The sequence below is a fragment of the Grus americana genome, chromosome 10, assembly GCF_028858705.1.
Source record: "Grus americana isolate bGruAme1 chromosome 10, bGruAme1.mat, whole genome shotgun sequence".
Classification (NCBI taxonomy): Eukaryota; Metazoa; Chordata; class Aves; order Gruiformes; family Gruidae; genus Grus; species Grus americana.
Window position 1 is genome coordinate 4,944,180 of NC_072861.1, and position 27,602 is coordinate 4,971,781.

Sequence of the window (27,602 nt, forward strand, 5' to 3'; positions counted from 1 at the left end):
ATGCAATCCCATGAGCAAAGATGCTTGTCCTTTTTTAGAGGGAATAGAAGACAAAAATGTTAGATGGATGTGTTTTCAAAAACAAATTTTCTAGTTCAGAGCCTTCAATGCTGTCTTTTTTGCAAAGACCACAGAAGCTCCTTTTCTCCCTTATGGCAAGTCAGTTAATTACTTGGCTGATTTTGTGGCAAGATTTTCTAAACAGCCCTCCAAAGACTTCCTCTTCAGCAAAGCAGCATGGGGTTTTTTTTTCCTCCTTTTATTTTCTTTGCATCTGTTAGGGAAGAGAGCAATTAGTTATCTCTCCCTCTTCCATTCTGTAATGTTCACCTCTTAATTTTTTTTCATTTTTTTTTTTTCCTTAAGCCCTCTTCCTCTTTATCTTCGTACTACAGGGCTTCTTACAAGTAGGCCTTTTTTTAGCTTCCAAGTAACTGCTGGGCCACAGCTGTCAACTACTCTTCCAAAGCCTGTTGTAGCCTTTTTAGGCAGGATCCTTAGCTCAGCGAAAGATGACCATCAAGCCATCCATATAGGCCAGTTGTAAGGTGTCAGCCTGCTAGAAATCATGTCATGTAAGTGTTTCCTTCTTTCCTTAAAACACCACTGTGAAGTCTGTTATAAGCTGATGATTCAGATGCAAAACTCATTCCAAAACTTTCTTTTGCTTGATGTTAGATTGCTAAATTATAAAACTTAGAAACTTGAAACTTTCATTGCAATCTTGCTTTTTTAAAATCCTCAGGAACTTGTGCGACTTCTGCAGCAAACAGTCCGATCTTCCCAATATGATAAATATTTTGCAAGCCGTCTTTGTGAGGGGGTTCCCAAAGACAAATTAGAGCTGTTGCACCAAAAAGATGACCAGATTTTGGGTCTCAACAACCAGCTTGAAAAGTTAAATCTCGAAAAAGATAGTCTTCAGCAGGAAGTAAAGAATCTGAAATGTAAAGTTGGAGAACTCAATGAGCGGCTGGGTATGTTGATGGAAACTATTCAAGCTAAAGATGAAGTGATCATGAAACTCTCTCGTCAACTCAGCGAATGTGAGGACAATACCTCCTCTCAAGGCGGAGCAGTGAATTCTTCTGTGGCCACCTGTACTAATAAGGAACTACAGGAACTGGACAGACTAAAAGTAAGAGGAATGTCTCTGTCTTGGTGGATAGGGGAATCTCTGCTCCCTGTAAAAGCTACTTTCTAGTCTGCTGTACTGTTTGAGGAGATCACTACAGCAGTTCTCAAAGATACTCATCAACTGAGGCTTTCTCTGTTTGGAACCTACACTTTGAACTGTAATGTGGCAATCTAAATAGGACTTTTATACTTTGAGCTGGTCTGTACATACTTAGTACAGTGTCCCATACTTTCAGTAGTTTAATCATTGGTGAGGAGGAGTAATGATGTGAGAAGTAATCAAAGAAACAGGAAAAAGTAAGGGTAAGAGGAAAAAAAATAAGCATGGAGGAAGACAACCAGAAACATTGCTTTTTTTTAAAAAAAAAGAGCATGTGGAATGGCAAAGGGGACCTCCAATGAGAAAAAAGGAAGAGTATAAGAACCTGTTTGACTAATGCTGCTCCAAATGTTATCATTGCTTTTTTTTTCTCTAACCTACCTCAATGAATGCATCAGAACTTCCTAATGAAGTTACTGAAGTTACTCATTTTGCTCTAAACATGCTTTCTTGCCTTTGGATAAATGTTGTATTCCAAATCGATTAATATTCCAAGTGATTTGGAATACAAGTAGGTTATTTAAAACATGTATAAACATTCATAATTTTCTTTGTTATATGTGAGCCTGAGAAATCTTAGAAAATAAAAATGAAACTAGAAATCAATGGTCTCGGCAGAAAGTTGGACCAAAGCTTGTAGATGCTGTGGAGTGTGGGAGTATTGTAATTGTTGGGAGAGTACTAACATTCCCTCCTCCTACAGCCTCAGGTTTTGGAGGTAATATTTGTAGCCTGGAGCCGAGTAGATTAGGCACAGAAGCTTATTGCTGAGGATTTATATTTTTGTATGGAGACAGACATCAAACTTGTTCTTTAAATGAGGGCTTGTGAGGGTAACCAAAACTCAAGGGGCATTTGCCCCCACTTCTTGTATTGTGTGAAATGTGCTTCTGGCCGATGGGCAGCACCGTGATGTCTCTGTGTTCAGCATGCATGGCTCTCTTCTCCCTGTACACCTCTGCGCGCATGTTTGGCATGTGCGTTTGACTTACGTGAAGACTAAAAAGAATACTTGATTTGATCCTGATAGTTTTAATAAGTCCTATTAGGATCTGCTTGTTCTGTATTCTAAGATAGACTTTCTCTGGTAGGCATTTGTTGTTTGTGAGGTAATTTCATTAAAAATCCAGTTTGATATTTTTTTTTATCAACAGGACAATCTTCAGGGTTACAAGACCCAGAATAAATTTTTAAATAAGGAGATTTTGGAACTTTCTGCTCTACGAAGAAATGCAGAAGCAAGAGAGAGAGAATGGCAGGCAAAGGTCAGACGAACACAGCATGTTCTCATTTTGGCAATGTCTAAAGCAGCTTTCAAAAATTCAATTGTAAATCTATTCAGGGAGCATAACGGTAGAATGGAGATGGAATGACTTAAATGTATTAAATGTGATATTTACAAAAAGAAAAAAAACTCCCCCAAACCCAGTCCTTACAGACTAATCTTCTTGAATGGATTCTTGAGAGGAGTAATTGACTTGAAAATGGTGTTAACCAGTGCAACTTTTTCATAACTTATGAACACAGGCATGTATATTTCGGAAAACCTTGTTTCCTCAGAATTAAGGCTGTAATAAATTTCTTGAAGTACACAAAAGACAGGATGTGTAAGGATTTGGTATGTGACTGAGTAGAGATTTCTCCTGAGCACAAAGGATGACTATGGTATGGTGAAGGTAACTTTAGAAGTGAATTTCTGTATAGTTAAATTTGAGTGTAGAGAAGTTGCAGGTGAATAATGAAGATTTCCAGTGCCTGGAGCTAGGAAAATATGCACACATCTGTAGCCAAGGCAAGATACCTGAAGCTGTGGTTTGGTAGGGTTTGCTTTTGTTTTTTTGGAAACGATGCACACAGCAGCCGGGTCTAAATGTTGTATTTTTGGCACAGAGGTGTGTGTTTACAATTTCTACATGCTATTACCTAACTCATATCTTTAAAATTTCATTTAAGTTCTTTTTGTTCAAACATGTGTGGACTAGAGCTGTTACTTTAAAAGCGCAAAATGGTTGAGTTGTCCTTCATATAATGTAATGATAATTAAAGCTTGCTCAGATTTTCCACATGTAAAAATACACGTGGTAGAAAGTCTCTGGTCTACTATTCTGCCTTAAAAGACTTTCTGTAAAAAGGCACAAGTATCTGAGGTTTCTTTTCCAAGTACTCTATATACAGAATTTTACAGTAGTGTAATAAAATGTGTATGTAACTTTTTTCCACACATAAGGGTTGGTTTATGTTTTCTGGTGGTACAAAAATGGGAATGTGAAGCTGACTGTTCTTGACTTACAGGTTTCTAAGCAACATAAGCTAATAGAAAAATATTGAACCAGATTTTAAAAGTAGTAAGTTTCTGAAGACTTATATAATATTGTTTTCTGCAGTACACTAGCTTGGAAGCCAAACTCTGTCAGATAGAAAGTAAATACTTGATCTTGCTTCAAGAAATGAAAACTCCTGTTTGTTCTGAGGAGCAGAGTCCTGCTCGTGAGGTCATCACACAGTTACTGGAAGATGCCTTGAAAGCAGAAACTAGTGAACAACCAGAACAAGCGTTTTTCAAACCACACCTGGTCAGGTAATTTGGTCCTATTAAAATAAATGTGTGTGTGTGTCTTGGTCAGTGGGCCCAGTTCTAACACTGGAAAACAAACAGTGGGGATATATTTGCAGGATTTGGGCTTTTTAACGTATTTCCCTTCATGAATAACGCTATCATCATGAAATACTTTTGCCTGTATAAATACATTTAAGTTTTATACTGTATCTCAAATAAAATAATAAACTCAAATGTTGCTGTATAGCTGCTGAAGGTGAGCTAACGAAGACTTGGGTTCAGCTGAACTTGACTATTGTTTAATCTGTCTAGTAATATATATTGGCATATGGGCAGAAAGTCTTTTGTATATGGAATTATAAAAAGAATTACTAAATAAAGGATATACTTTAGAAAAATGTTTAAATAATAGTTAAAACTTGAAAGTTATGAGGAGTGGCTTGAGGGATATTTGAAGTAACTTCAGGATGGGAACTTGAGAGTTTTAGGGCTACTGAATACATTTTTAAAAGCCTTCTTTGTTTTTTCCTCTCCATTTCAGTGAATATGATATATACGGTTTTCAGACAGTCCCAGAGGATGATGATGAGGAGAAACTAGTAGCAAAATCACGAGCTTTGGACCTGAGATCGCTTTCTCTCAGTGAAAATCGAGAGATCTCCACAGGAGTAAAATGGGAGAACTATTTTGCAAGCACAATGAATAGAGAGATGATGCGCTGTGTAGAACTAAAGAATCTTATTCGATCTGGAATTCCACATGAACATCGTTCCAAAATGTGGAAATGGTGTGTCAATCTCCATGTTAAAAAATTCAAGGACAGCACTGTTCCTGGGTACTTCCAAACCTTGCTTCAAAATGCTCTGGAAAAACAAAATCCTGCATCTAAACAAATTGAGTTGGATCTCTTGAGAACTTTGCCAAACAACAAACATTATTCCTCCCCAACATCCGAAGGGATCCAGAAGCTGCGAAATGTGCTGCTGGCATTTTCGTGGAGAAATCCTGATATAGGATATTGCCAAGGGCTCAACAGGTAAGACTTTGCGAATCTTGAGTTACAACCGTGCAATGAAACACTTAATGAGCCTTTCAAATCACATGTGTAGCAACATGCTTTTGGACAGCAATTTGCCTTATGTTCATAACTTACAATGCTTTAATAAACAAATAACTATACACAAATATTTTTTAAAACAATAAAAGAAGACTTGGATCATGAAACTTGTAAAATCCACTTGGCAAAAGAACAGGGTTGGTGTGGTGGGGGTTTTTTTTGGTTGTTTTTTTTTTTTTTTTGTACTGTTAAGGCCACAAATTTCAGCATTTCCTTCAGGATGTCTTCAGTCAGAATTGTAGTGATCCATTAAGGATGATTCTTATGTTACAAGGCTAAGAAAAATTTGAAGTCATTGCAATTGGTGTTTGCCAACATAGTTTTGGTATTTTGAGATCCGTAGTAAAGGAAGGTGTTACTCGAAGCAGGTATTTTAGTCTAATGCCCTGCCTCATCCCCATGATATAACACTACAGATACCAATTTGTGCCCTAATTTATGTACTAGAATAGGGTAAAAGACTTTATTTGAAACTGCACTGAAGTAGTAGTAAAATAGAGGCAGTGAATAATGTAATAGAGGCAGTGAGGTGGTTTACGTTCCGTAGGTAAATCATATGTTTTTAGTATTAATATTGTCGCTGGCATGTCACAAGACATGTCTGAAGAACACAGCTGTTGCAGTCTTGGAGCAACGTGTCCCCGGTGACTAGAAAGCATTAGAAATGTTTTTGCTAAATTTGAATTTTCTGTGCAGCAGTATTTTTTTCCCTGAGACATTTTTGCTTTTATTGTAAATAATTCTGCATTTGGGTTTACTCGCAGAAGTTAAAAGCAAATTAGATATTTATTCCATGCTTTAGTCCTCTTAGGCTTTTAAAGCGTGATCATCTTAGGAAGCTGTGTAACATCAGAAACAGTTCATGTTTGTTACAGCTGCGCTTGCATACAGAAATAAAACACGTTTACTTGGAGAAATACATTGGAGGTAACCTTTCACACAACAGTTTTGTGTGAAACGCAAGAACCATCTGTTCTTTCTCCCCTTCAATAAGGAAAGACAAAAGCCTGGGAATCAGAGTAGTATATTTAGGACTTGGAAGCTTCTAATTATTTTGCTTTAGTTCCTGGAAAAATGGCTTCTAGCAAATGACTTTGCTTTTGCCTTTATCTGTTTCTTATTTAACTGAATAAACATGCTTGGCATGGCTGAGAAAGCATCTCAGTGCCCCATCTTAAACTTCTTCAACAGTTTTGCTGTTTAGTGCTCTCCTTTTAATACATTTATCTCCGCTGAACAGAAACAAAGGCTTTATTGTAATTGTTCTTAATATGTTTTGTGATACTATAGTAATACTTTTCTCTACATAAACCCTATTTTCAGATTGGTAGCGATTGCACTTCTGTACTTGGAACAGGAAGATGCTTTTTGGTGTCTAGTAACAATAGTGGAAGTTTTCATGCCTCGTGATTATTATACTAAGACACTGCTAGGATCTCAGGTATGTGCTCTGCCAGAATAAAGCCTGGTCGTGTAAACTGCAGCCAGTCAAAACTTTGTTCTCAATCTGTCCAATAGGCCTTTTGGGGGGATGTGTTGAGTTGACAGAAGTGAGTCCCAGGCACCAGGGCTCTTGTTTGGACAAGGACTCTGAGTATAACAACACTGAAATAACTGTTCAGTCACCTGCGTGGAGCTCCAGTCCTTAACCCCTCTTCTGATCGTTAGCTTCACAATATTGAACGAACTGATTTATCATTTGTTTCATCAAAATTGGGATGGGGGGTGGGTGTGTGTGTGTGTGTGGAGGGGGAGCTGTGGGCTCTCTGGAGCAGTGGGAGTGAGTATGCATTTTGCAGTTCTGCAAGCAGCATATGCTGTAGCACTCCTTTGCTTCCAGGCGATGTTCTGGTGCGTTCTGCCTCCTCCCTCCAAGTCTTTCCCCAGCTTGTTCTCTGCTCCAGGGCTCCTGCGCCAGTGCAGCGCTAGTGACCCATAGTAGGAACGCAGCATTTGTGTATGAGGAGCCCTGTGAGACTGGGGGTGGACTGAGAAGCAAAAGTTTGTCCGCGAGAGTGGTGTGCATTGGGGTGGCCGTGTATTTTGGGTGGATCCTGCTTAGAAGTGTTAACTAGACAGTCCTAGGTTTCCTGGTTAGCTCTTGAAAAACTCGCACTTGCAGATTGGGAACAGCCTTACTTTGAACCATATATATATGATGGAAAATGTAGGACCAGTAATGTCATATTTGTCATCTCTTTAGGTTGATCAGCGAGTATTCAAGGATTTAATGAGTGAGAAGCTTCCACGACTGCATTCTCATTTTGAACAATACAAAGTTGACTATACTCTTATAACTTTCAACTGGTTTCTCGTGATATTTGTGGACAGTGTGGTTAGCGACATCCTTTTTAAAATATGGGACTCCTTCCTATATGAGGGACCAAAGGTGAACTTAACAAGCTAAGTTTTTTCCAGTTGTTACCTGGTAACAAAATACTGTGGTGGTGGTGAGTGCAGGGTGGAGTAAGGTTGTTTGGTAAGAATCCTGTCAGTTAAAAACACTGGTAGGAAAAAAAGGACGAAATGTGCATAAATAGCCAGTCAGAACATTTTCCGTTTTATCTGTGTTCTGCAAATTAAAAGCTTGAGTTACATGGAAGACTTCTAAATGCTAAGTATTTTCCTTTCATCACCCACCTTTTTTATTTTTTTTTCCACTTGAACAATAAAGCTATAGGCAGTGCTCTTTACTCCTACATGCAGCTGTCAATCAGTTTTAAGTAATTATATCAAAATAAGAACTACTCTTACAAAGAATAAAGCTTAAGTGAAGGAGGCAGAAGTTAGAAGTATTGAAAAGATATAAAAATTAGTCCTAACCAAGTGCTAATGTTTAGCTTGTCTCTACAGCAACTATTTGTTTTATTTCTGCAGATACTTAAAGTACAGCTGACAAACAATGACTCTGTGGGCTCCTATTTCATAAATTAAGGGGTGGAGGGTGAATGAAAGAATTTTCATGTGTTTCATATTTGTCGAATTGCAAGGAAATAAAATGGCTGCAGGAAAAATAATTGGATTCAAACACAATAACACTAAAGTAGATGTAGGCAGTTGGAGAGAACAGGAGCGTTACAGATACGCAAAAACAGTGCATCTACTAGACTTCTTGTTGGCCTCACCTGAGCGTTCTAATGCACAGGGGTATTTTAGTTGTGTGTCCATCTGGTTTTAAGCATCTGGTATTTTGTGAAGGCAGTTGGGTGGACTGACCAAGTCTAGAACTTACTGAAGCCTTTTCAGAATGAAGGGAAATAATGCTGCTTCCAGCTCATGCCGAGGTTGATTGACAAACTGGTTATCAGAAATTCCTTCAGCATCAGACCCCCAATGTGATGGGAAAATTCAAGGCCTTGGAAAACAACCTGTATAAAAAGCAAAACTTAACTTTAACTCTGAAGTAGCTTAATAAATGCATTCAACAGGCCCAGTAGTCTTTGTTCTACAACTGAATTAAGAACTCAAAACTTGAAAGAATTTATATGCTATAAACACAACATTGTATTCTGGATAAAACTGCAGAACACCTTGTCCTGATTACAGGCCACAACCTGGAAGAGAAGATACAGAAGTTTTTGGCAGCTTGTGGAAACGGGGGATGGGGTGGGGAGAGGGAGGTGTGATTAGAGAGCTCAACTGCAGCCTGTAGGAAGAGTAACACTTTTCCTTTGAGTTTATAATAGGTAATGAGAATCAGTGCATTCTGTTCTTATAAAGAACCAAATGTTTTATGTATGTTTATCAGGTAATATTCCGATTTGCCCTGGCACTTTTTAAATACAAAGAAGAGGAAATCTTAAAACTGCAAGATTCAATGTCCATTTTCAAGTACCTTCGATACTTCACACGCACTATACTTGATGCTAGGTGGGTAACTTAAACTTGTGTGTAATTGAAAGACGTGTGGTGGAGCATGGAAGAAGTCTGTTGTGGGTTTTTTGTTTGTTTTGTTTTTATCTAGGTCTTAATTTAGATATAAAGCAACTAGAGATGAAATGAACTACTAAGATTTCTCATGCATAGTTTTATCTAATGGAGACAAAAGCACAAGTGATGAATGCATAATCGTAAATTTTTAGGTATGATAGAGATTACTTTGCCAGGTTCGTCTTGTTTAGCAGTTGTATCATGGTAGCAAGTCTCCCCCTGCGTTGTGGATACAACTTCTGTTGTAACGTGTTTTACAATTAATAAAAACACATCCTGGCTCAAGTATTAAAAACATGAACTATGACCCCCTAGGTTTAGATCTCTTGTGCATCGTTAATGCATAGGCTAATGCCACATAATTCCAGCTGATTTTAAGATATATTTTGAAGCAGAGAATAAATACAAATTAGATACTCTTCTGTTCTTCAGTCCTTGCATAGGACTTAAAGTTTGTAAATTAGGTCTAATGTCTTTAGGTTCTTAGTTTCAAGACTGCAGAGCAGTAGATTGATCTGAAGAAGAAAGGTCACATAGGGATTGGTTTTATGTCTGAAAATGTTTTGCACAGATATTGAAACTTGCTGATTTTGAATTTAGTACAAAATCTTATACTAGAATAAAGGGTGGTTTTTTACAGTAATAAACTCCATATGAATTTAGGCTTATACTTTGGCTCCTACTGCAAGAGCTATTTATTATTTTTACTTCCTGGGTTTCTGTTTTTGACTGGAGAGAAGTTAAAACTGAATAATCTCACCCTGTGCTTAAAAAGGATCGCTGGGACTGTTCTGCAACTGATTTAAACGGTAAAAGTCTTGGTAACAGATGTTGCTTGTGCTGCTGGAAGCCTCTCCCAAAACTCATGAGGGGGAGTTGTGTGGTGCTTTGTATTTTAGCGTTCCCCCCTTTGATTTGAAAAATGCTGGACAGCTGTTGTACTCAGCTGTTTGTGACCAAAATAAATGCTGACTCTGATTCCAAATCTGGAAGTGACAGGGAAGTATGTATTTGATTTTTGGAAGAGGGTGCACATATTGTTAACAGAAAAACCATAAATAAAACAATCCTGTGGATATTTTATTATTGATATATGGGCTATTTTATAGCTTAAATAAAAGTACCACTACGGTATTGCCAGAAATGAAAGAAAATGGGGGTAGGGAGGGGGGAAGAAGAAAAAAAAAAAAATAGAATCTTTTTGCTCTTACCTAATTTCAACAAAATTCTGATATTTCATCAGAGCTGCAGATTTGACTTTTCCTTCATTTTCCAATTATGTAACGGAAATGACATCTTGGCTCTCCTGTCTAAACTTTCTGGCACTGAAATAACCTATTTTAAAGATTTCCAGTATTGCTGGAAGAAATCTCATTTGACTGTTAACAAAATGAGCTAATTGAGTATCTTTGGCAGATGGGGAGTTCAGGTGAGGACAGAATTCAGTGCATCAAAGATATTTACAATACAAATATATCCTGTGCTGGTCTGTAAATCTGTTTTCTCAGGATTTTAAAAGTCAAGAGTTGAAAGTAGTGGTGTAGTGCCACCTAGGGGATATGAATTTGCCTCTAGAACTGATAAGGCATGATTCAAACTCCCTGGTTTCTTTTTCTACCATTTCTGTACAAGTTTTACTGTATGAAAATTTAAACAATACAAAAGCATGTAGAATGATGTCTGTCCTGATATGGACAAAACCTCATCTTGTTGTAGAGGAAAAACTCAAAAAGATTATGTTTATAGAATTCATGGACATCCTGAATGGGTTAGATAATTATTTTGCACAGAATTTCTAAGTTTAAGCTCTCTAGTGGAGAAAAGGCTCTACAGACATGTGCGTGATTACGCTCTAGGTTATAGAATGTCATAGTTAAGTTTTTCTACAGATGTAAGTTGCATTCTATAGCATGTTGTACACAGGTAGAGAAGCTGGAATAAGTTCTGTTTATAAATAGCAAGAAATTGTTCTTGTTCACTCAAAAATACAAGCCTAGGGAGACCTTAGCCTTAAATACACTGTCGAAATAAATTTTTCTTTATATTTGGGTTCATCTGATAGATAAACTAGCATAAGTCAAATTCCAGTTCTCCTTTTTCCCTTAGTATTAGATACAGATCAACAGTAAAAATGTAGTTAACTCTCTCTTTGGACTGATTACGCAGATCAGTTACTAGTTTTGCTGTGACTGAATGATAGCGTGATGCAGCCCGATGCTGGGTGATGGATGCTCTTGTGGTGCTTTGCCACGTGATCTGATGAACTTGAGCTAATACTAGCTCAGAGATCTCTGTACTCTGGCCAGCAGAATCCCAGAGCTTTCTCACCGTGTCGCAAAGTTTGGCTTATACGTGTTTTGTGTTATCCTTGTCTGTATTTGTGTTATCCCAGGCTCTCTCTGATCTCTTTCACCGCTTCGTTATCTTGGATAACTTGAGAGCTGACTGTCCTGGGGTTGAATGAGCTTCTGTGAGTTATATGCAGGAAGTTACCCGATCTATAATCGGGTAACTGGATGTACCAAGTATTCAGTCTAGCCAATGGAACTCTGGTTAGCCAAGCTCACATCTTCTGCTCAGTGTTGTCAAGGCTCTAATCGTGATAGTGTTATATAGAGTTTGCAGGTGGCTTTGTGAACTCTTGAGCATTTGATGACACTTGATCACTTGAAATAACTTTGAAACAGAGTGCTTTATAGACCTTTCTTGCAATACTGGTAATATTTGAGACCTGTCAGGTGTGTGAAGATGAGCAGAGATATCAGCCATATACTAAATATTGATAAGGATGAAGTTCAAAACTGATTTTAAAAAACACCAAATATGAATGTTTGTCTTCTAACACTGTGTAATCTTACAGGAAACTGACTGGTATTGCTTTTGGAGACCTGAATCCTTTTCCATTACGTCAGATCAGGAACCGGAGGACCTATCACCTGGAGAAAGTGCGTCTTGAACTAACGGAACTAGAAGCCATTCGTGAGGATTTCCTACGTGAACGAGACACGTGTGTAGAAAAAAGAGACCTTATTAGTGATGATGAGGAGGATAGTTGAAACTATTCAACATAAACTCATAAACTGTTCTTTGGGATCGTGACCAAAGTGAGTTAACCTCCAAAACACTTTATTAATCCTGTCAAACAGAATGTAAACTAATTGCTTTTGGAAATATGCAGGACAGATTTCCAAACCCCAGCACTTTGAGAAATATTGTATGGAGGCCAAACACTTCTGTTTACATTTATGTTTATGGAATTGTATGTGGAGCACTTAGTATCTGTCTCAGTTTAGTCAATTGGCTGAATTGCCAGTTGTTTTTCTGCAGTGCGCTGTTAGTGCCTGTATGTGAAACAGTAGTAAGAAAAGTCCACCCTCTGTTTACCACATTCATTGCCATTCTGCAGGTTTTTTTTAATGTAATCGAGTTTTTTTTGTAGTGCAGGTTAAATGTGGGAGGACATCATGGTTTTGGTTTCAGGTTGGTTCAATACATGGCTTTCATCATGTTGCCCTTGAATAAACTAGCCATTCTTGAGGTCACGAACCAGAAAAGTATGGAAGGAAGCACCGGAAGAACTTTAACATTCCTTAGTCTTTTCCTGAAGTGACATGAAGTGGATCATCAAACAGAATACTTGACTATATGTACTTAAAGTAAAGGTAAAACAAATACTTATTTGTCACTGAGTGTTCAGTGTATGCTGAAACAGTGGTATCAAACATCTTTTATGCTTTTCTGGGCAACTGTGTTGATAAAGATTCTCCTTAATGCAAAGGGGTTTATAGATCAAATTCTGTTTAGTCAATTTTATTTCTATTCACTCTTTTTGATTGCAGTGTCTCAAAAAAGCCGCAACCAAAACCCAGCTATTATGGAAGAAGAATGGAGCTTGTTACATGAGTACCATGTTTTAGTAGCTAATCAGTTATGTATCTGTTGAAGGCTTTTTTATTATTATTTTATTTTAATGCTCCTTCCTGTTTAGGACTTAGAATAAGATGAAGTCTTGATCTTTGAGAAGAAAGGTAGCTTTTTTTTTGCATGAATGTATAACTTGTACAGTAGTGGTAGCGATAGGATTCCTAAAACAAGTATTTATCAATCAATCAAAAGAGCTTGAAGGTCACAGCATACACGCAGAAAGTCAAGATCCTTTTCTGGGAGAAAAATGTAATATTCTTCTAATGTGCTCAGCTTTGCTGTGAGCATTGCATGCATGCCTTGCAAGACAGCTGTAAGGAAACATTTGGCGTGTTCAGCTGTAGTGTTTTCGGCTACAGAAGTGTGACTGGAGGCTGTTCTTTCTCATTTGATGACTGGCAATACTCTTAAATGGTTCTGAGGATGAGGAAAGGTTTCTTGCTGGCTATTCTCTGGACTTTTGCAATGTTTTTTCTTGAGCTGTTGGATCTTCAGAATGTTGGATTGACTTAAATCTTGTGTCTGGATGTGTCATGATAAAACTAGCATACAAATACTAGGCAGCAAATCGCTCAGCTCTGGGGAAGCAGTTAGCTGGCAAAAAACAAAACTGGTGGTTGGGAATGGTCAAGTGCATCAAGCTTCTACTTTGTGTGTTTTCTTTTGGTTTTCTGAGAACAAGCAGAACTTTATCAGCTACACTCATGTAATTGTTTTAGAAAACGTTAAGTGTGTGCAGGGAGAAACCCTGCTTCTGTTTCACAGCACTTTTTTTTTTTTTTGAGATTGTATTTGTAGCCTTTTCTAAGCATATTATCAATTTATCTGGAAGGGAAATATTTAATCAGTGGTGAAGGTAACTTAAAGGACTACTTTTGATATAAAATGTATGCTTCTTATGACATGTAATTTTTAATTAGCCAACAAATCCTTGCCAATGAGGGACACATGGTATGATCATCTTGATTTGTATGTTATCTGTCTTCTAAAATGTCCCCGACCTTCTCTATTGTAAGCAGTAGTTTGGGTTTTTTTATTCCCTAGTTACTCTTGGTTGTGTACTTGAGTTTATTAGGCAGGTTTTTCATATTATTGCATGTACTGTATTCTTTTTTTTTTACTTACAATCAGTGTTTGAATATAAGAACGGGACCAGGTTTTCTAATTTTCTAGTTAGGCTGTCTTGGTTTTGAAAGAGCTGGTCTCTAAATCAATCTGTAATGTCCACTTTTTTAAAAAAATCTTGTTTATCTTTCTAAGCTGAAGATCTTCCTTTCAGTGGCAACAGTTGAAATGTTAAGGTGAAGACTTTAGAAGCATGTACCTACCCTATTCCTATTTTGAGTCTTCACTATGAACTAGTCCTATGACTTTCGGAGATGTTTTCAGACTGATTTCATTGAAGTCTTTAGGTGTGAAGATAAAACTAATGTTGGGGCAACTGTTGAGGAAGTTCTCTAGCTGACAAAACATGTCACAGGACCATTTATTTTCTACAGTTGTGCTGATGGTTAAGAGTGTGTGTGTTGCTGTGTTTCGTTATGTAAGTTGTTAATTGCACAGTAAAACTAAGTAGTTCTGGTTTTATGCCACTATGTGAATCTAATACGTGAATGTTAGGAAGCTTATGGAAATCATATTGTCTCTGGGTATTTCGTTAGCTTGCAAATACGAAATGAGTTGATTCTGTTACACTCCAGTTCCCAGCGAGCTGTTGGCTTCATTTTGTTAAGCATTGTTACTGATGTCTTGGTTAAAAGCTCAAAAAATTGTAGAGGCATGTAACCTCTAACCACTAGAAGTCCATGTAGAACCAAAATGAGAGGCATAAAGCAGGAAGCAATGTCAGGGGAAGCTTGCCTTGCTGTTGCAAATCTCTTTGGGTGACTACTAGTTTTCTAGTGATGCTTCATCTGGTAACTTTGAAGAGCAGTAACTAGTTAGGGTCATGCAAGATACCCAGGCAGTATTTAAACCCAGTGAAACCAAGCAAAAATACAGTGTGGCTCAGTGGCCTGCAACAGCTGAATTGCATAGATACCAAGTGTTTGTATTTAGGGGTAAACTTCCCAAAGAGTGCATGAGGATTTAACATTCATGCCAGGCACTTCGCAAGAAATTGACCTGTTAATGCCAGTAAAGACTACTGAGGCTATTTTTAAACTTAAAGATCATGCACGTATGTGCAGAGAGTTCCTTATGAGTGGTTCCCAGTATATGTGATGTAAACCAAACCACAATATTGCAGAATATTCTTCCATCTTCATACACATATGCATGGCTTTCCAGGGAAACTTCTGGTTACTTGTTTTAAATGTTCTGTTACCTTCTGTTAAATAGGCAAAAAATTGGTGCACTATACCTCTAGCTATTAAAACTGCAGAGTATTTCAGCTTTACCTGTACATGTGTACAAGTAGTGTTATCATCCAGTGTTATCAGGCTGTTTAGTGGGGTTTTTTTTACCAGCCATGTAATCAATGAAAAGGATTTTTGTTGCCCTTCAGGTGTCTCGTGTGAGAGATTGACCCATTTCCCCTCAGTCTTTGTAAACGTGGTAAGATATTTCAGCAGAAAGGGAAAGATGTTTTTTTTCTTCCTTAAGACATCAGGAATGAATGAATGGTCTTAAATTTGACAGAGTTGTATGTTCAGTCATGCTTAACTGAGAAATGGAAAATTAATCAATTTCATGAAATTGTGTAGCTGTTTAAGTGAATGTTCCCTTAAGTGCCATGTTAAATATCAGCGATATGCGGTACAAGAAATTTGAATCGCAAAACGTAAGTGGTGTTGTTTTCATAACAATTGATGTAAAGAAGAAATAAATTGTTTATTACTTTACAGCTTGCTCTGGTTCTTTTTTGTTTGTTTTTCATAACAGATGGAAATAACTGCAGGTGCCATCAGAACAAACCAGTAGTAAAGCTGGTGTTTTTGTCTGATAATGTGATTTGAGAGAGTCTCTATAGAGGAACATATATGCAAATTTGGCTTGGAAGGATGAAGAAGTGAACTATAGACGTGTTGCATGCAGGTGATGCTCACTGGGTAAACTCGTGATTGGTGCCCTTAGTTTTTTGGGAGGGGAGGGGAGATTAAATTTGCATGAGCGTTCACAGGGAACAGACGTCATAAGAAACATGTATTTGTATGATATCTCCTGACACCAAAAGCCTCTTTACTAGGCTTGGACACTGATGTTCTGCTAAAGCCTTTGGTAGCCAAGTGCATAATTTCAGCTGCTTTGAAAATTCAACCAAGTGCTGAATTAATTTGGAAATGTAACCTCAATGTCTGTCTTTCAGATACGGTTTTTGCATTTTGGAGTTACCTTGATTCCCTTGAAGAGACTATCAAGTACCTCAGTTACTTCAGATAGAAGACTTAACAGCTAAATGTTTGTGAGGGAGGAAAAATAAGAGTTGGGAGATCACTTTAATTGCATGTCCAAGCAGATCTTTCATAGTAGAGGTGAATAGTGCACAGTTCTTGTCCTCTGGCTCCGCTACAGGATGGCAAGTGGTTAAGAATAGATATTGGCACAGTTGGAATTCTGTTCAAAGGGGTTGCAAAACAGGATAGAGAGCAGCAATTGAGGCAGAACATGACTATGGCCTAAGGACCTCCTGTCCTATATTCTGACAATTTAAGTCAAAGGAAGGAACAGAAAATTCTGGGAAGAGAGTACCTAGGGAGCAATGTCCTCACTTGGACACTTAGCATAGTTAGAGTAGATTGTGTTGCCCTAGCAGCTGCTGGGGCCTGTTAAAAAACAGCTGAGGCTCCCATTTCCTGATGGACTGAGCTTGAGACATCTGTTCTCAGTGGAATTGCAACAAGGATGTGAGGGTGGCTGATGGCATGTATAGCTGAGGTATGTTGTTAAATACCTTATTCCTAAGAAATGCATTAACTTAGGAGAAATGCAGCTCGTCTACTCTGAACTGAGACCAAATACCTGCAGAGTGTCACTTGCTGTTCTGGGTGCCTCAGAGGTGCAGAGAACACACTGAAGTCTGCTTACAGTATGCCAGGTGTTCATTCTGTGGGGTTTTCAGAAGTGCTAAACATAGCTTCCTTATCTGCTGTTCCTTGACCTCGTTGGAAGCAGAATCCATGTAGTGCTGAAGCTTAAAGAATTCCCACACATGAAGTGTATTCACTCAGAAAATGCAAAGGAAGGGTGTGCTCTGCCTTGGAAGTTTCCCCCCTCTGGAAAAGAAGGTAAAAGGTTCAATCATGAGGATGTTCGAGTGGTATTTTCAGCATGATACTATGCTGTAGAAGCCATGTTTTGCTACAGTTACACCCATCTACAGTTCCAGTTTTTCAGAGCGCTATGTAGTCCTGAGTTTTGCTTTCTAATCTACTGAATGAGATATTAAAAACCAAAATAGTTATGTAATAAGAAAACTATTCTCTACTCTAGTCTGGGGTGTTGTAAGGAGAAATGAAGTAATGAAAACATTCAATGCTAGAATATACCTGGTAAATTAAGATTACTTTGGCCTTAAATAAGATTCTCGTAGCCTTGAGTGACTGCATCCTGCCTGTTTCAAATGAGGTATACCATTTGTCTGTACAAAACAGTTTTATTTTTGCAGGGAGCTGCCTCTAAGACGTCATGTTTGAGCTGATGAACTGACTCAGTGATGTCTCCAGGCACTGTGATTGGTGATTAAACTGTGAAATAAGTTATTTACCTGGTTTTATAAATGCAGGTAGCATTTTTCTGGTATTTAAGCCTGGGAGTCCCCCTTCGGAACATATCCTTCTTTATCACTTCCTAAAGGAGACTGGCAAATGCATGGCTAGCATATGCTGTAGCATTCACTTGCGCTGCCTGCTTCAAACACTACTTGGCTTAGAGTTTTCCTTCCTGTTCTTGTCCCATATGCACATAAAGGCTTTTGCCCTTATTGCCAAAGACGTTACAAATGTGTCTGAGTTAGTGTTTTAAAGGTGAACAGCTAAAGACCCATGTCAGAGTAGTATCTTAGCAGAACCTGTATTTTGGCTGGAAACCCTATCGACATGGCATCAAGGGTAAGATTCAATCTACCCTTGCTGGTCTTGGAGACCTTGCAGGGTTGGCCAGCAGATCAGAAATTCACATTGGGGTTATTCAGGGTCTAGGGAGAGCTTGGCCTGATTGTGGCCTCTCAGGGCAAACTGTGCTGTTTTGTCCCCTTCCTTGCAGCTAGGAGCAAATAGAAGAGGTGGCCTTCCTTGTGTGCCTTTCCCTGTGAGAATTCTGTAGGAGGATTGCTGTGACTTTCATGTGATCATATCGCATTGTAGAACTAAAGGTGAGGAATGAAGTATCTGTATTTCCCTTTCTGAATTCTTCCACTGCCCTTTGAAACCTTCACTATTGCTCCTGTTTCCTGCCCTCCACCCAGTGTAGTATCAGATGCAGCCACTTTCCTTTTGGAATTGGGAGAGTTGGGTGGAACTCTGGACTGCAAACACTGCTCCCAGAGCAGGCAAGCAGAGGCACAGTTCAGTCCTCTTGACTTGGAACAACTCTGAAGCCAAATTTCTCTTTAACTGTGATAATAAAAAGCACTGCCTTTAGGCACTTGCCTAGTATAAAATTATTTTGAAATTCATCTATCTTTGCAACTTATTGCAATGGAAACAGCCTGCCTATTTATGTATGATAATTTGCCATAGCTTTGCATTATCTTAACCGCATAGAGAATTGGAAGTGAAGGCAGCCTGGCATTTATATTTGATTTTGAAGGTGTGAACAATACCGCATCATTTCTCATTAGCAAATGTTGGATATTAACTTGCCCAGAAGAAATTTAAGGAGACCAAACAGTATTAATACAATTACTGTCTGCCAAATAAAGAGAGATAAAAATATAGTTTTACAGGTTTTGGGAATGTCTTTAAGACAAGAGAGTAAACAGATGGAGGATGTCGTTGGTAGCCAACTTTTAGTCTAGGGCAACTTGGAAAACAGTGTTGTAAATGTTTGTTGTATTAGTGCATAATAACGCATTTTGAGATCCACAGTGAGGACTGGAAACCTGTGCCATTCTTTTTATCACAGTGGCTTCTTGAAACAACAGGGAATTTCACTGGGTAATGTTGAGTTTCACAATAAACAATATAGAGTTGTATTTAGGCTTGTATAGAATACAGAACAAGGCTTATACAAATGAAGTGCTCCTCTAATGAATTCACTGCCTCAGCCTTATTTCTTTGGTATTATTTCCACATATCCTGAATCTACTAAAGCAGAAGAAATCAGGTCCTACCTCTGAGATATTCCCTAATCGGCCTGGGAGAACTATGATGGTCTGGAAGGCGCTGTGGTGACCAAGCACGTATCCACATCTCAAATGTGGGAATGCGGGGCTGCCACTTCTGTGGTGATGCCAAGTGCTAGAGTTATTTGCCCTTGTAGGCTGCCCACAGGCAACATTCATATCAAAATAGTATTGTTGAAGCCACGTGTGGCAGCCATTACCTTTTATCCATGTGTCCTTGATGAAACTTTCTGTTCTCATTGCAGAGTTAACTCTGCTTGACCACTGATGAAATGGAGCACAACTGAATAAACAAGTGAGGACAGCGTGTGTTTGAGACGCGGGGCCTTTTGATTTCTGGAATAATATATTGTTGTATAGGATTGCTGCTGAAAACTGGGACGGTATGAGCTCTTTACTAAACTTTGGACCAGTTGCTGCCCAGGAGGAGAAGCAGGAGCCTGGCAAACGGCTCTGGGGGCGGCTCCGGGCAGGGGGCGCGCTCAGGCCGCGAGCTGGTGGGATGGAGGCGGGCTCTGCCCCGCGGGCTCCCAGGCATCTTTACGGGCTCCAAACCCCGAGTTTGTGCCTTGGGTACCCGCCGCGGTGGTCGGGACCCACCCGCGTCGTGAACTGGGTGTATCTCATGGTTTCTTTCCGGAGTAGGGGGCCGCGTCCCCCGCCGCACCTGTCCCTGCGGGCTCCCGCCGGAGCCCTGCCTGGTCCGCCCCCCTCCGCGGGCGCCGAAAGCGGCTGTCCCGCCGCTGGGGCCGGCGGCAGCTGGGCGCCCCCCCGCTCCCCCCTCCTCCCTCCCCGCTTTCCCCTCACGGGACACCCCCCCACCCCCCCGCCTTTTCCCCTCACGGTGCCGCCCTGGGTGCCGCAGTCCGCGAGGGGGCGCGGCGGCTCCCCGCGGCGGGGCGCCCCTCCCGTGGGCGGGCGGCCGGCCCAGCCCCGGCGGCTCCTCCGGTGAGCAGGGCCGGCGGCCGGCGCCGCCCCCTCAGCCTCCTCCTGGCACAAGCGGCAGGGGTGGCCCGGCAGGGACCCTGCGCGCCGAGGCAGCGCCCGAGGGAGCCCCTCAGGGAGCCCCGCGAACGCGGACGGGCTGCGCCCGGCGGTAAGTGGGCGCTGCCTCCCCTCAGCCGGTGGCGCCCAAAGCCCTCCGCGGAGCCGGAGGCTCCTCTCCCCTGCTCGGCGTCGGTCTCCTCTCCCCGTTAATCTCTTCGTCCGTCTCTCCCCTTCTGCCGGCTTCTGAGCCGCTTTCATGATGTTCCCGCTCTGTGTCCCGCCTGCGTCGGAGTTCAGAGGCTGAAGCAGCGCAAACGTGAAGCCCATCTGGCTGAGGACGCTCTGGGGAGCCCGCAGGGCCGCCCCTCGCCACCGGTGTTTTTCCTCAGTGTTGTGGACGAGTCCTGGGGTGTGCAGCTGGGCGGAGGGGTCCCTCCCCACAGGTCAGTCTGGTGGCTGTGGTGCAGGTCTGTCAGAGGTGCACGGGTGGTGGCTTACACTTGGTCATCCTGTTTGCACAGCATTTTTATGGTGTTTCTACTTCAGATTGTATGTGCCAGGTGTCCTGCAGCTGTCAGCTGGGGTAAAGGCAGCTCCCCGGATCAGTTCCTTAGCAAGTGGCTGTCATTTATCCCTGAGCAGGTCCCACAAGGGCTGGGGAATGCCATAGTTTCAGAAGGACGCCATTTGGTGTTACATGCTGCTCGGTCTGGTGTTGTTTCTGTCCAAAGCTATCAGGGACACTTTGTCCTGGATTCACACCTCAGCTTACTGATGTCATTCAGCAAATGCTGTGCGACTTGATCATGTTTGTCCATAAATTCCTTCCTGTCTTTTTCCTCAAACAGCTTCACTGAGGATCTGGTAGGTTCCTTAACACCCGCTGCTCTGGGCAGTGAGCTGGGGGGTCTTGGGGTACTGCAGCATGGCGGGGTCTGGTTGGTCCTGGCCTGCATCCCTTTAGAGGACAGTCAGGAATGAAGGTGTGAATGAGAGGGTGGAAACATGCAGCAATTGCTCCTGCTTTGGCTGATCAGTCACTAGCTGCGAAAGGACCAAAATCACACTCTCACCTGCTTAATGCATGGGGAAAAAGCTCAACTGACTCTCTCTGGAGGTGTCTGTTCTGAAACATTTGTAGGCTTCAGACTTCCTGATGTCCTTTATCTGCTTGTGCAAGAAACGTAGGTCATACTGCCTAGATCTTACTGGACTTCGGGGCAGCGATGCGTCTCATCTGCAGTAATAATCCTTCCAGGCGCCTCAGGGACGGGGATCGGGGCTCTGTGATGCCATGCCAGCGTGCCTGGCATTGTGGGCTTCCCCGTGCCCTGCCTGTCGAGGCGTTCGCACCAAGCTCATCACTCAAGCATGCGAGGGCTTTGGGATCCGTTAACAGCGGCAGCCCTCGCAGTTAGCTGTCTGGGGAGCTGTAATTAGCTGCAGAGCTAACGCATTTGGTACATATGCTTGAAGTGGAGGCTTGGAAATGCTGTCTTTTGGTCATTCACCGCACAGGTAATTACTACAGAGTAAACTTGGGAGGTCAGAAAGGGATCCCTTGAGGGTTAGTGGCAGGAGCAGTGATTCTGTAATGGGACTGAAGTGCTTGAATGTTTTGTGTGTGTTGTGTTCTTTATAGGCACACGGGTAATAATAGCTGCCTCAGTTTTCTGACAGAAAAATTTTCAGGCTACTGTTGTTTTCTGACAGGAAAATAGGTGAAAATAAGGGTTTGCTGAAATTAATATAACTTTTAACTGTGCTTTGGTTATGTTTATTTGAAAGCAGAGGGTAAAAGATACTTGTTTTTTGCTGTTGGAATTGCTTACTCTTCTAGGACAAAAAAGATAAAGAAAGGGGATGAGAAGGGTGAAAGAGGAAAACACTTAAATGCTTATAAAAAATTGTTTAGTTGTAGCATAAGGTACCGAAACTAGAGGACAATATCACTTGAATTTGGTAGGTTTGGGGTTTTTTGTGTGTGTGGAGGGGAGGTTCTCTCTTCAAATGACTAATTTAAAACAGTCCAGTTTTGATTCTAAATTGCTCATTCTTCAGTATTAAAAAACAACTTACAAGGGAAGTTGTTACTTTGATCTCGTCTAATGTGTGTTTTGGGTTTTGCTTTAGCATAAACTATTGTTTTGTAATATAGAAATGTGCCACAGGGGAGTTTGGCAAAGGATTTGGTGATTCACCTCATGTCAGGTGTACTTGAAAAAGTAAGATTATTCAGCTGTAGAGTAGAAGATACCCTAAGGAAAACAAATGCAAGGCTGGTGACAAGCCAAATAATCCAACAGTTTTGTTCTCACCTCTATTTTCTATAATCCTGCTCTTATTCAGTGGTGGGTGGACATTTATCAAAGATTTAACATGTGTAGACCAGTAATTGATTGTTAAATAATTTGATGATGACAGGCTAATAATGTACCTACACAGGGCAACCTTTTTTAAGAGAGAAATAGAACTTACTTTCTTCTGCTCTTCTTAAGGTGGATTCTGCCACTCTCCTCAGAAAAGTGGATTTCTTTAGATTAATTTCCTTCACACACAGTACAAGCTATACTACAAAGACACTTCTGTAGTGTCTGCATCCAGGGCTTATATTGATATAAAATATATGTGTTTAAACTTATGCCTTAGATCACAATGGGAAATGATGTGATTTCTTAAGTAAATAAGATCAAATTTTATGGTATGACAGTTTAGGAACCATGAAGAGATTGGGCAGGACGTGTTTCTAGTACCTGAAACTGGAATCTTGGAGGTCTGTATACTATTTCTGCTTTTGCTGCAGCTTTGTTACATGTCTGTAGAAAAATCATTTGCATAGGATTAACAATACTATGCCACCTTGTGATATTTGGGATGTGTAAAGGGGAGTTGGATACAAGAGTAAAAGGTGAAGTATCATATGCTATACATATATTATGGAGTATCGTTATGAAAAGATGTAAATAATATGAATGTTGAGTAGAAGCTGGCCTTTGTATTAAAATGCTTGCTGCTAGGAATCCTACAGCAAAGGCACTGATATAAAAGAGCTGACCCCAACGTGGGATGGTTGAGGAATGGACAAAGCATGTTCTGTGAAAGGACAGAGAAGGCTGTCTCCTCTGGAGAGCTTGTCTTGGAGCTCCTAAAGCTCTAGTCTGATCCAAAAATCACTGCAGCAGATTTCCCCCATCCCCCTGTTTTTAATGAATTCTGGTGCAGACCCTAAGTGATTGGAATGCTCCTGACTTGTTATATTATGATATTGTTTGGGTATGTGCCCCAGCAGTGTTAGCATAAAGAGTGATTTAGAAAACAAAGTTGATTGTTGTTATTTCCTCAGATCATGAATGTACAACTTCTTTGTCTGAATGAGTCAAAGATGAATGACCATCTCTAATTCAGTCCACTTTCACTGACCAACATAAGGAAATCACCATTGGATTAGTGAAAAAAAATTAAGGCTCTTATTCCTCCTTTGATATACTTGTGCTCTGTGCTTGCAAACGTAGTCCAACAAAAACATTGCCATTTAGATCTTTGAATGTCAAGTCACCTTAGTTTCCTAAGTATATAATATCTGGGGAGGGTTATGTTTATGCTTGTGAATGGCATTTTTATTTCAGATGAATTTTAAGTGCGTGAAGGTTATCTTTTACTATCTTATCCTCCTTATGTTGTGTATTTACTAATAAGAATTGTCTTGGATCATCAAGTGTATTATCTATTTTGGGCATCTGCTAATTATGACCGCTGAACGAAAGCCAGTGAGAGAGATCTGCAGAAGTAGAGTGGAAGGCAGTATAGGATAATGTGAAGCGATAGACATGGGGGAAACACCAGCACATCAGAGGTATGACTACGGGGTCTGAATGCTTTGGAACAATTTTGTGTTCAGTCTTCAAAAACAAGGCTCTAGTCTGCCTTGAATGCTTGAATGATTCCATGGTGTTGAGAGTAAGCTTACTGATTTGACCTTTGCAGAACAAGGTTATAAGTTGAAAGATCAGTAAAAGGGATGACAATTTGCTGGTTATTTTTGAGATAATATTGCATGGCTTCTGCGCACCCATGGAAATAGGTATGTTCTTTGGAGGATGTTGGGAAATGAGTAAACTTGTCAATCAAACATGAAGTGGTTACGTTCCCAGAGGCATCTTGGATGGGTTCCCCATTCTCAAAGCAGTGGTTTTTTACTTGCTTTTCTAAGTGACAAACTCTGTCTCTTAGAACAATGGTTTTCTTTTAGGTGTGTTGACATTAATTTTATTTATAGCCACGTACCTTGGATTCTGATGAAGGGAGTAGTCGGCTTGTGAGGGATTTACAGTCTTTGGGCAAGTCTCAGCAGTATCTCTTAATATGTTGGTATTTTCCCATACTGACTTTTGTATATGCACGCAATGCAGGATGAGCGAAAGGTTTGGGGTTTTCAGCAAGGCTTGGCTTTGTCCTTTGTTTGCTTTTTCTGAAGTCTGTGGGTGTTGAACTAGGTTTTGCAGCAACACTTCAGAAAATCCTGCTCTGAACAAGTGCAAGCAATGCTATATAAACTTAGTGTGGAGTCAGTATGTCAGAAATGGCCTCAGTCTTGTAAATGCTGCTAAAGCATTTATTGACTGTAGCTTCAAGCCCTGAGCAATATTGGTCAATGAGCTTTCTCTGAGATTATGAAAGGTTGCTTGAGGAATACAATGATGTGCTTACAAAGCAGAAGTTGAGTTGTTTATTTTCACTGAGAGGAAAAAGAGACATTTTTGTCCTAGGCGTGAATGTGGCTTTGGGAAGGGAATTAATGCGCAAAGTAGCAGAACAGTTCACCTGCCTTCATCTTGAAAAACTCTGAAAATATAGGCAAAGTAAGGATCAGCCAGAAAATGTCTGAGAAAGTATGGGGATGGACAGAGGAAGTGGGGAGAAAAACCCAAACAACCCACACTGTAATGCATGTCGTCGAGGCTCACCAATGCAGGCGTGGATTTCCGCACTATACTTTAATAGTGCTATGGTTATTCTGGTCTTCAGTGTCACAAACCTGTGTGGTTTCTATCATTTGCCTTAGGTAGCTGGATAAGAGGGATCATCGCTAGAGTGCAGTTAGACAGGAAGGCGTGGGAAGGAAATTTGTCTCCATTGCAGAGTTTTGAAACCAGGATTTGAACAGATTTGTTAATGAAAATGCAGTAGAGCCCACAGAACCTTTGAGAGCGCCATCACATCCACAGTGGAGACCTGCGGGAAGGCTGCTACTGAGGGCATGAAAGCTATTGTGAGGGATACCTTGCACCTCCCTCTCCTCCATGAGGTGCCTGCAAGCATCTATCATGCAGTGGAAATGGTAAATTCTTCTGAAATGTGCAGAAATGGATGGCGTTTGGTCATGTGACAGATGCACGTCAGTCATGTCACATCGCAATGTGCATACAGGTGTGCAGATACACACCCTTCAAAAAGGAGAGGATGCAGTCTTGATGTATAGCTGAAATATTTCCTATCACCTGATAAGAGTGAAACTGTGGGTCCCTTGTGGAGGGGGAGTGGGGCTTGCCAGAATAATGCATGTGCCCTGTATCTTCTGCTCCATCTTGGGTGGAAAGAGCATAGAGGAGAGCGTGCTGTAGGCTGGATGTGGGCCATTAGAAGCTCCTCACCTAATAAGTACATTGTGAAAGGGAAAGGAGGGAAGGGAAATGAATGGTCACAAAACACCCCTGGATGTCCTTGGCCTGTGGAAATGGCAATCCAAAAGGATGCACTAAACAGAGATGTTAATATATGATGAAAGTTGTCACAGAATTACACAAAAGCATGTCACTAGAGGATGGAAGCATACGCGCCTTCTCAGCTTGTGTGTTGTGTAACAGGAGCTGAGTGCCTAATAGAGGAACATCTGGTTTTGTTGTTACCCCTTTACTTATTGCTACTGTCTTTTGAAAGAGTGAATGTTATTCCCGACTAATATCAGTGTAAGCATTGATGCAGTAGCCTTTCTGCTTGAGATAAAGCAATCAAATAATTTTTGTCCTAACATGTAGGTTTTGCTGATATCAGCCAAAAAATATATGTGGAAGAGCTAAGAGACTTTCTGTTCATTTGAAGCACTAGAAGGAGCATATTTTGAAAGGAATTGAATTGATAATACGCCTCCCATGTGTTAGAAGCCAATGGTTTATAAAAGGAGGGGGAAAACAAAGCAGCTAGTCTTTTTTTTTTTTTGAGGTGAGTGCATGATAAAAACTGGATGCATTTTAACAAGTTGTTAGATTTTTACAATGTATTTGCTGCTTATGGAATATACTTTTGTCAGAGAAAAATCTTAAATATGTGCGTTTCAACTTGGCAGGAACCCTGCAATTGCTGTTTGATACTTTGTCCTATTTTATAATAAGTCTGCTGATTTATCAAAATAGCTGGATCTTCTGCAACATTGAATTGAGCTTATTTCTAAAGCATCAAAATAGAGCTTTGTTTGCTTGTGAAATATGCTTCACAGTGTGCCACAGTCAGATGGCAAAGACTGCTTCTTAAAAACATGCAGGAGCTGTATAGAAATATAGAACCCGGAAGTTCTCAGTGCATCTGAAGCAAGCATCATCTGGGATTCATAAGGAAATACATATTATATTGACAAGAACAGATATGCTGCTGAAGCCTACAGATGTGTGAGAATAACTGCATGGCTCAATCTAGTTAGATTTTTGTTGTAATGCTAGAGGCCTTGCAGCTGCTTTACATGTTCGGATCTAAATAGTGGATGTTGTTTGGGCTGTTGGGGATAATGCTAGTGTTTATCTACACAGGAAACACCAAACATGTTGTAAACTGGTCGGCTGGCTATTGTGTTAAAACCCATCCTGTTAACATAACGTATGTTGCTGTGTGGGTGTATCTTGAGCAACGTGATCTCCGATCTTCTCTTCCAGAAGCAGCACAGCATAATGCACTCCCAGATCCTCAAATGCACCAATGTGAGGCTTGTCTTTCCAGATCTCGCAGAGCTTATCACCTTAAAGATTGTGTTCAGGAAACGAATTTCACAGTTAAACAGAGTAATGCATGCAACAAATGCTGCTTGTGTTTTTGTCATTCAAAATGCCTAGTGCGTGATGAAAGATGTTACCCCGAAAACTCTGTAGACAGAATCACAATGCCTTTTTGCAGCAGTAGTTGAGGTTTCTGTTTGCTGTCCTGCCTCTATACTTCAGAAACACTGCCTGACATGAGAAAAAGGAAGCTCTGTCTTGTGCTCTCTTTGGTTTGTGGTCTGCCTGCTGACACTTTAATGAAGAAGCCTCTAATGCTGATTCTCATGCTAGCTCTCTTTAGTGTAGTGTGGATGCTTTATTGTCCATAAGTTTGTCAAACGATTAATTAGTTGCTTTACTTGCATCACATCTATGTTTCAAGGTGTGTTCTGTGCTTCTGGTTAAGTACACACTCAGGTACTTAAGAGAGTTCCTGCCCTTCACTGATAGGTGCTCACCTCTTTCCAGATTTGGACCCTCACTATTTGGCTGAGACTGCTAAATTAATTCTTTTGATTGATCACTGGTAACTTTGGCCATGA

The 27,602-nt window shown here is 40.5% G+C and overlaps 2 protein-coding genes across 9 annotated transcripts in view; both read left to right on the forward strand.

Annotated features, from left to right (window-relative positions):
* TBC1D2B (TBC1 domain family member 2B) overlaps positions 1-15,738 on the forward strand; it is a 35,891-nt gene extending 20,153 nt beyond the window's left edge. For 3 of the 6 annotated variants that reach the window (XM_054837546.1, XM_054837550.1, XM_054837549.1), the window contains exons 6-13: positions 746-1,138; positions 2,392-2,502; positions 3,622-3,815; positions 4,336-4,830; positions 6,235-6,352; positions 7,115-7,300; positions 8,660-8,781; positions 11,702-15,608. In XM_054837546.1, the coding sequence (XP_054693521.1) occupies positions 746-1,138; positions 2,392-2,502; positions 3,622-3,815; positions 4,336-4,830; positions 6,235-6,352; positions 7,115-7,300; positions 8,660-8,781; positions 11,702-11,897 (1,815 nt within the window). In that variant the 3' untranslated portion in view covers positions 11,898-15,608. Of the gene's footprint in view, positions 1-745; positions 1,139-2,391; positions 2,503-3,621; positions 3,816-4,335; positions 4,831-6,234; positions 6,353-7,114; positions 7,314-8,659; positions 8,782-11,701; positions 15,609-15,648 lie in introns of those variants that run through there. The other 3 variants (XM_054837548.1, XM_054837547.1, XR_008578716.1) reach the window with 3 other exon arrangements.
* Positions 15,739-19,304: 3,566 nt separating this feature from the next.
* Positions 19,305-27,602, forward strand: part of DAPK2 (death associated protein kinase 2) — a 55,443-nt gene continuing 47,145 nt past the window's right edge. For 2 of the 3 annotated variants that reach the window (XM_054837556.1, XM_054837552.1), the window contains exon 1: positions 20,110-20,144. The gene's annotated coding sequence lies outside the window, so the exon portion shown is untranslated. Of the gene's footprint in view, positions 19,344-20,109; positions 20,145-27,602 lie in introns of those variants that run through there. The other variant, XM_054837553.1, reaches the window with a different exon arrangement.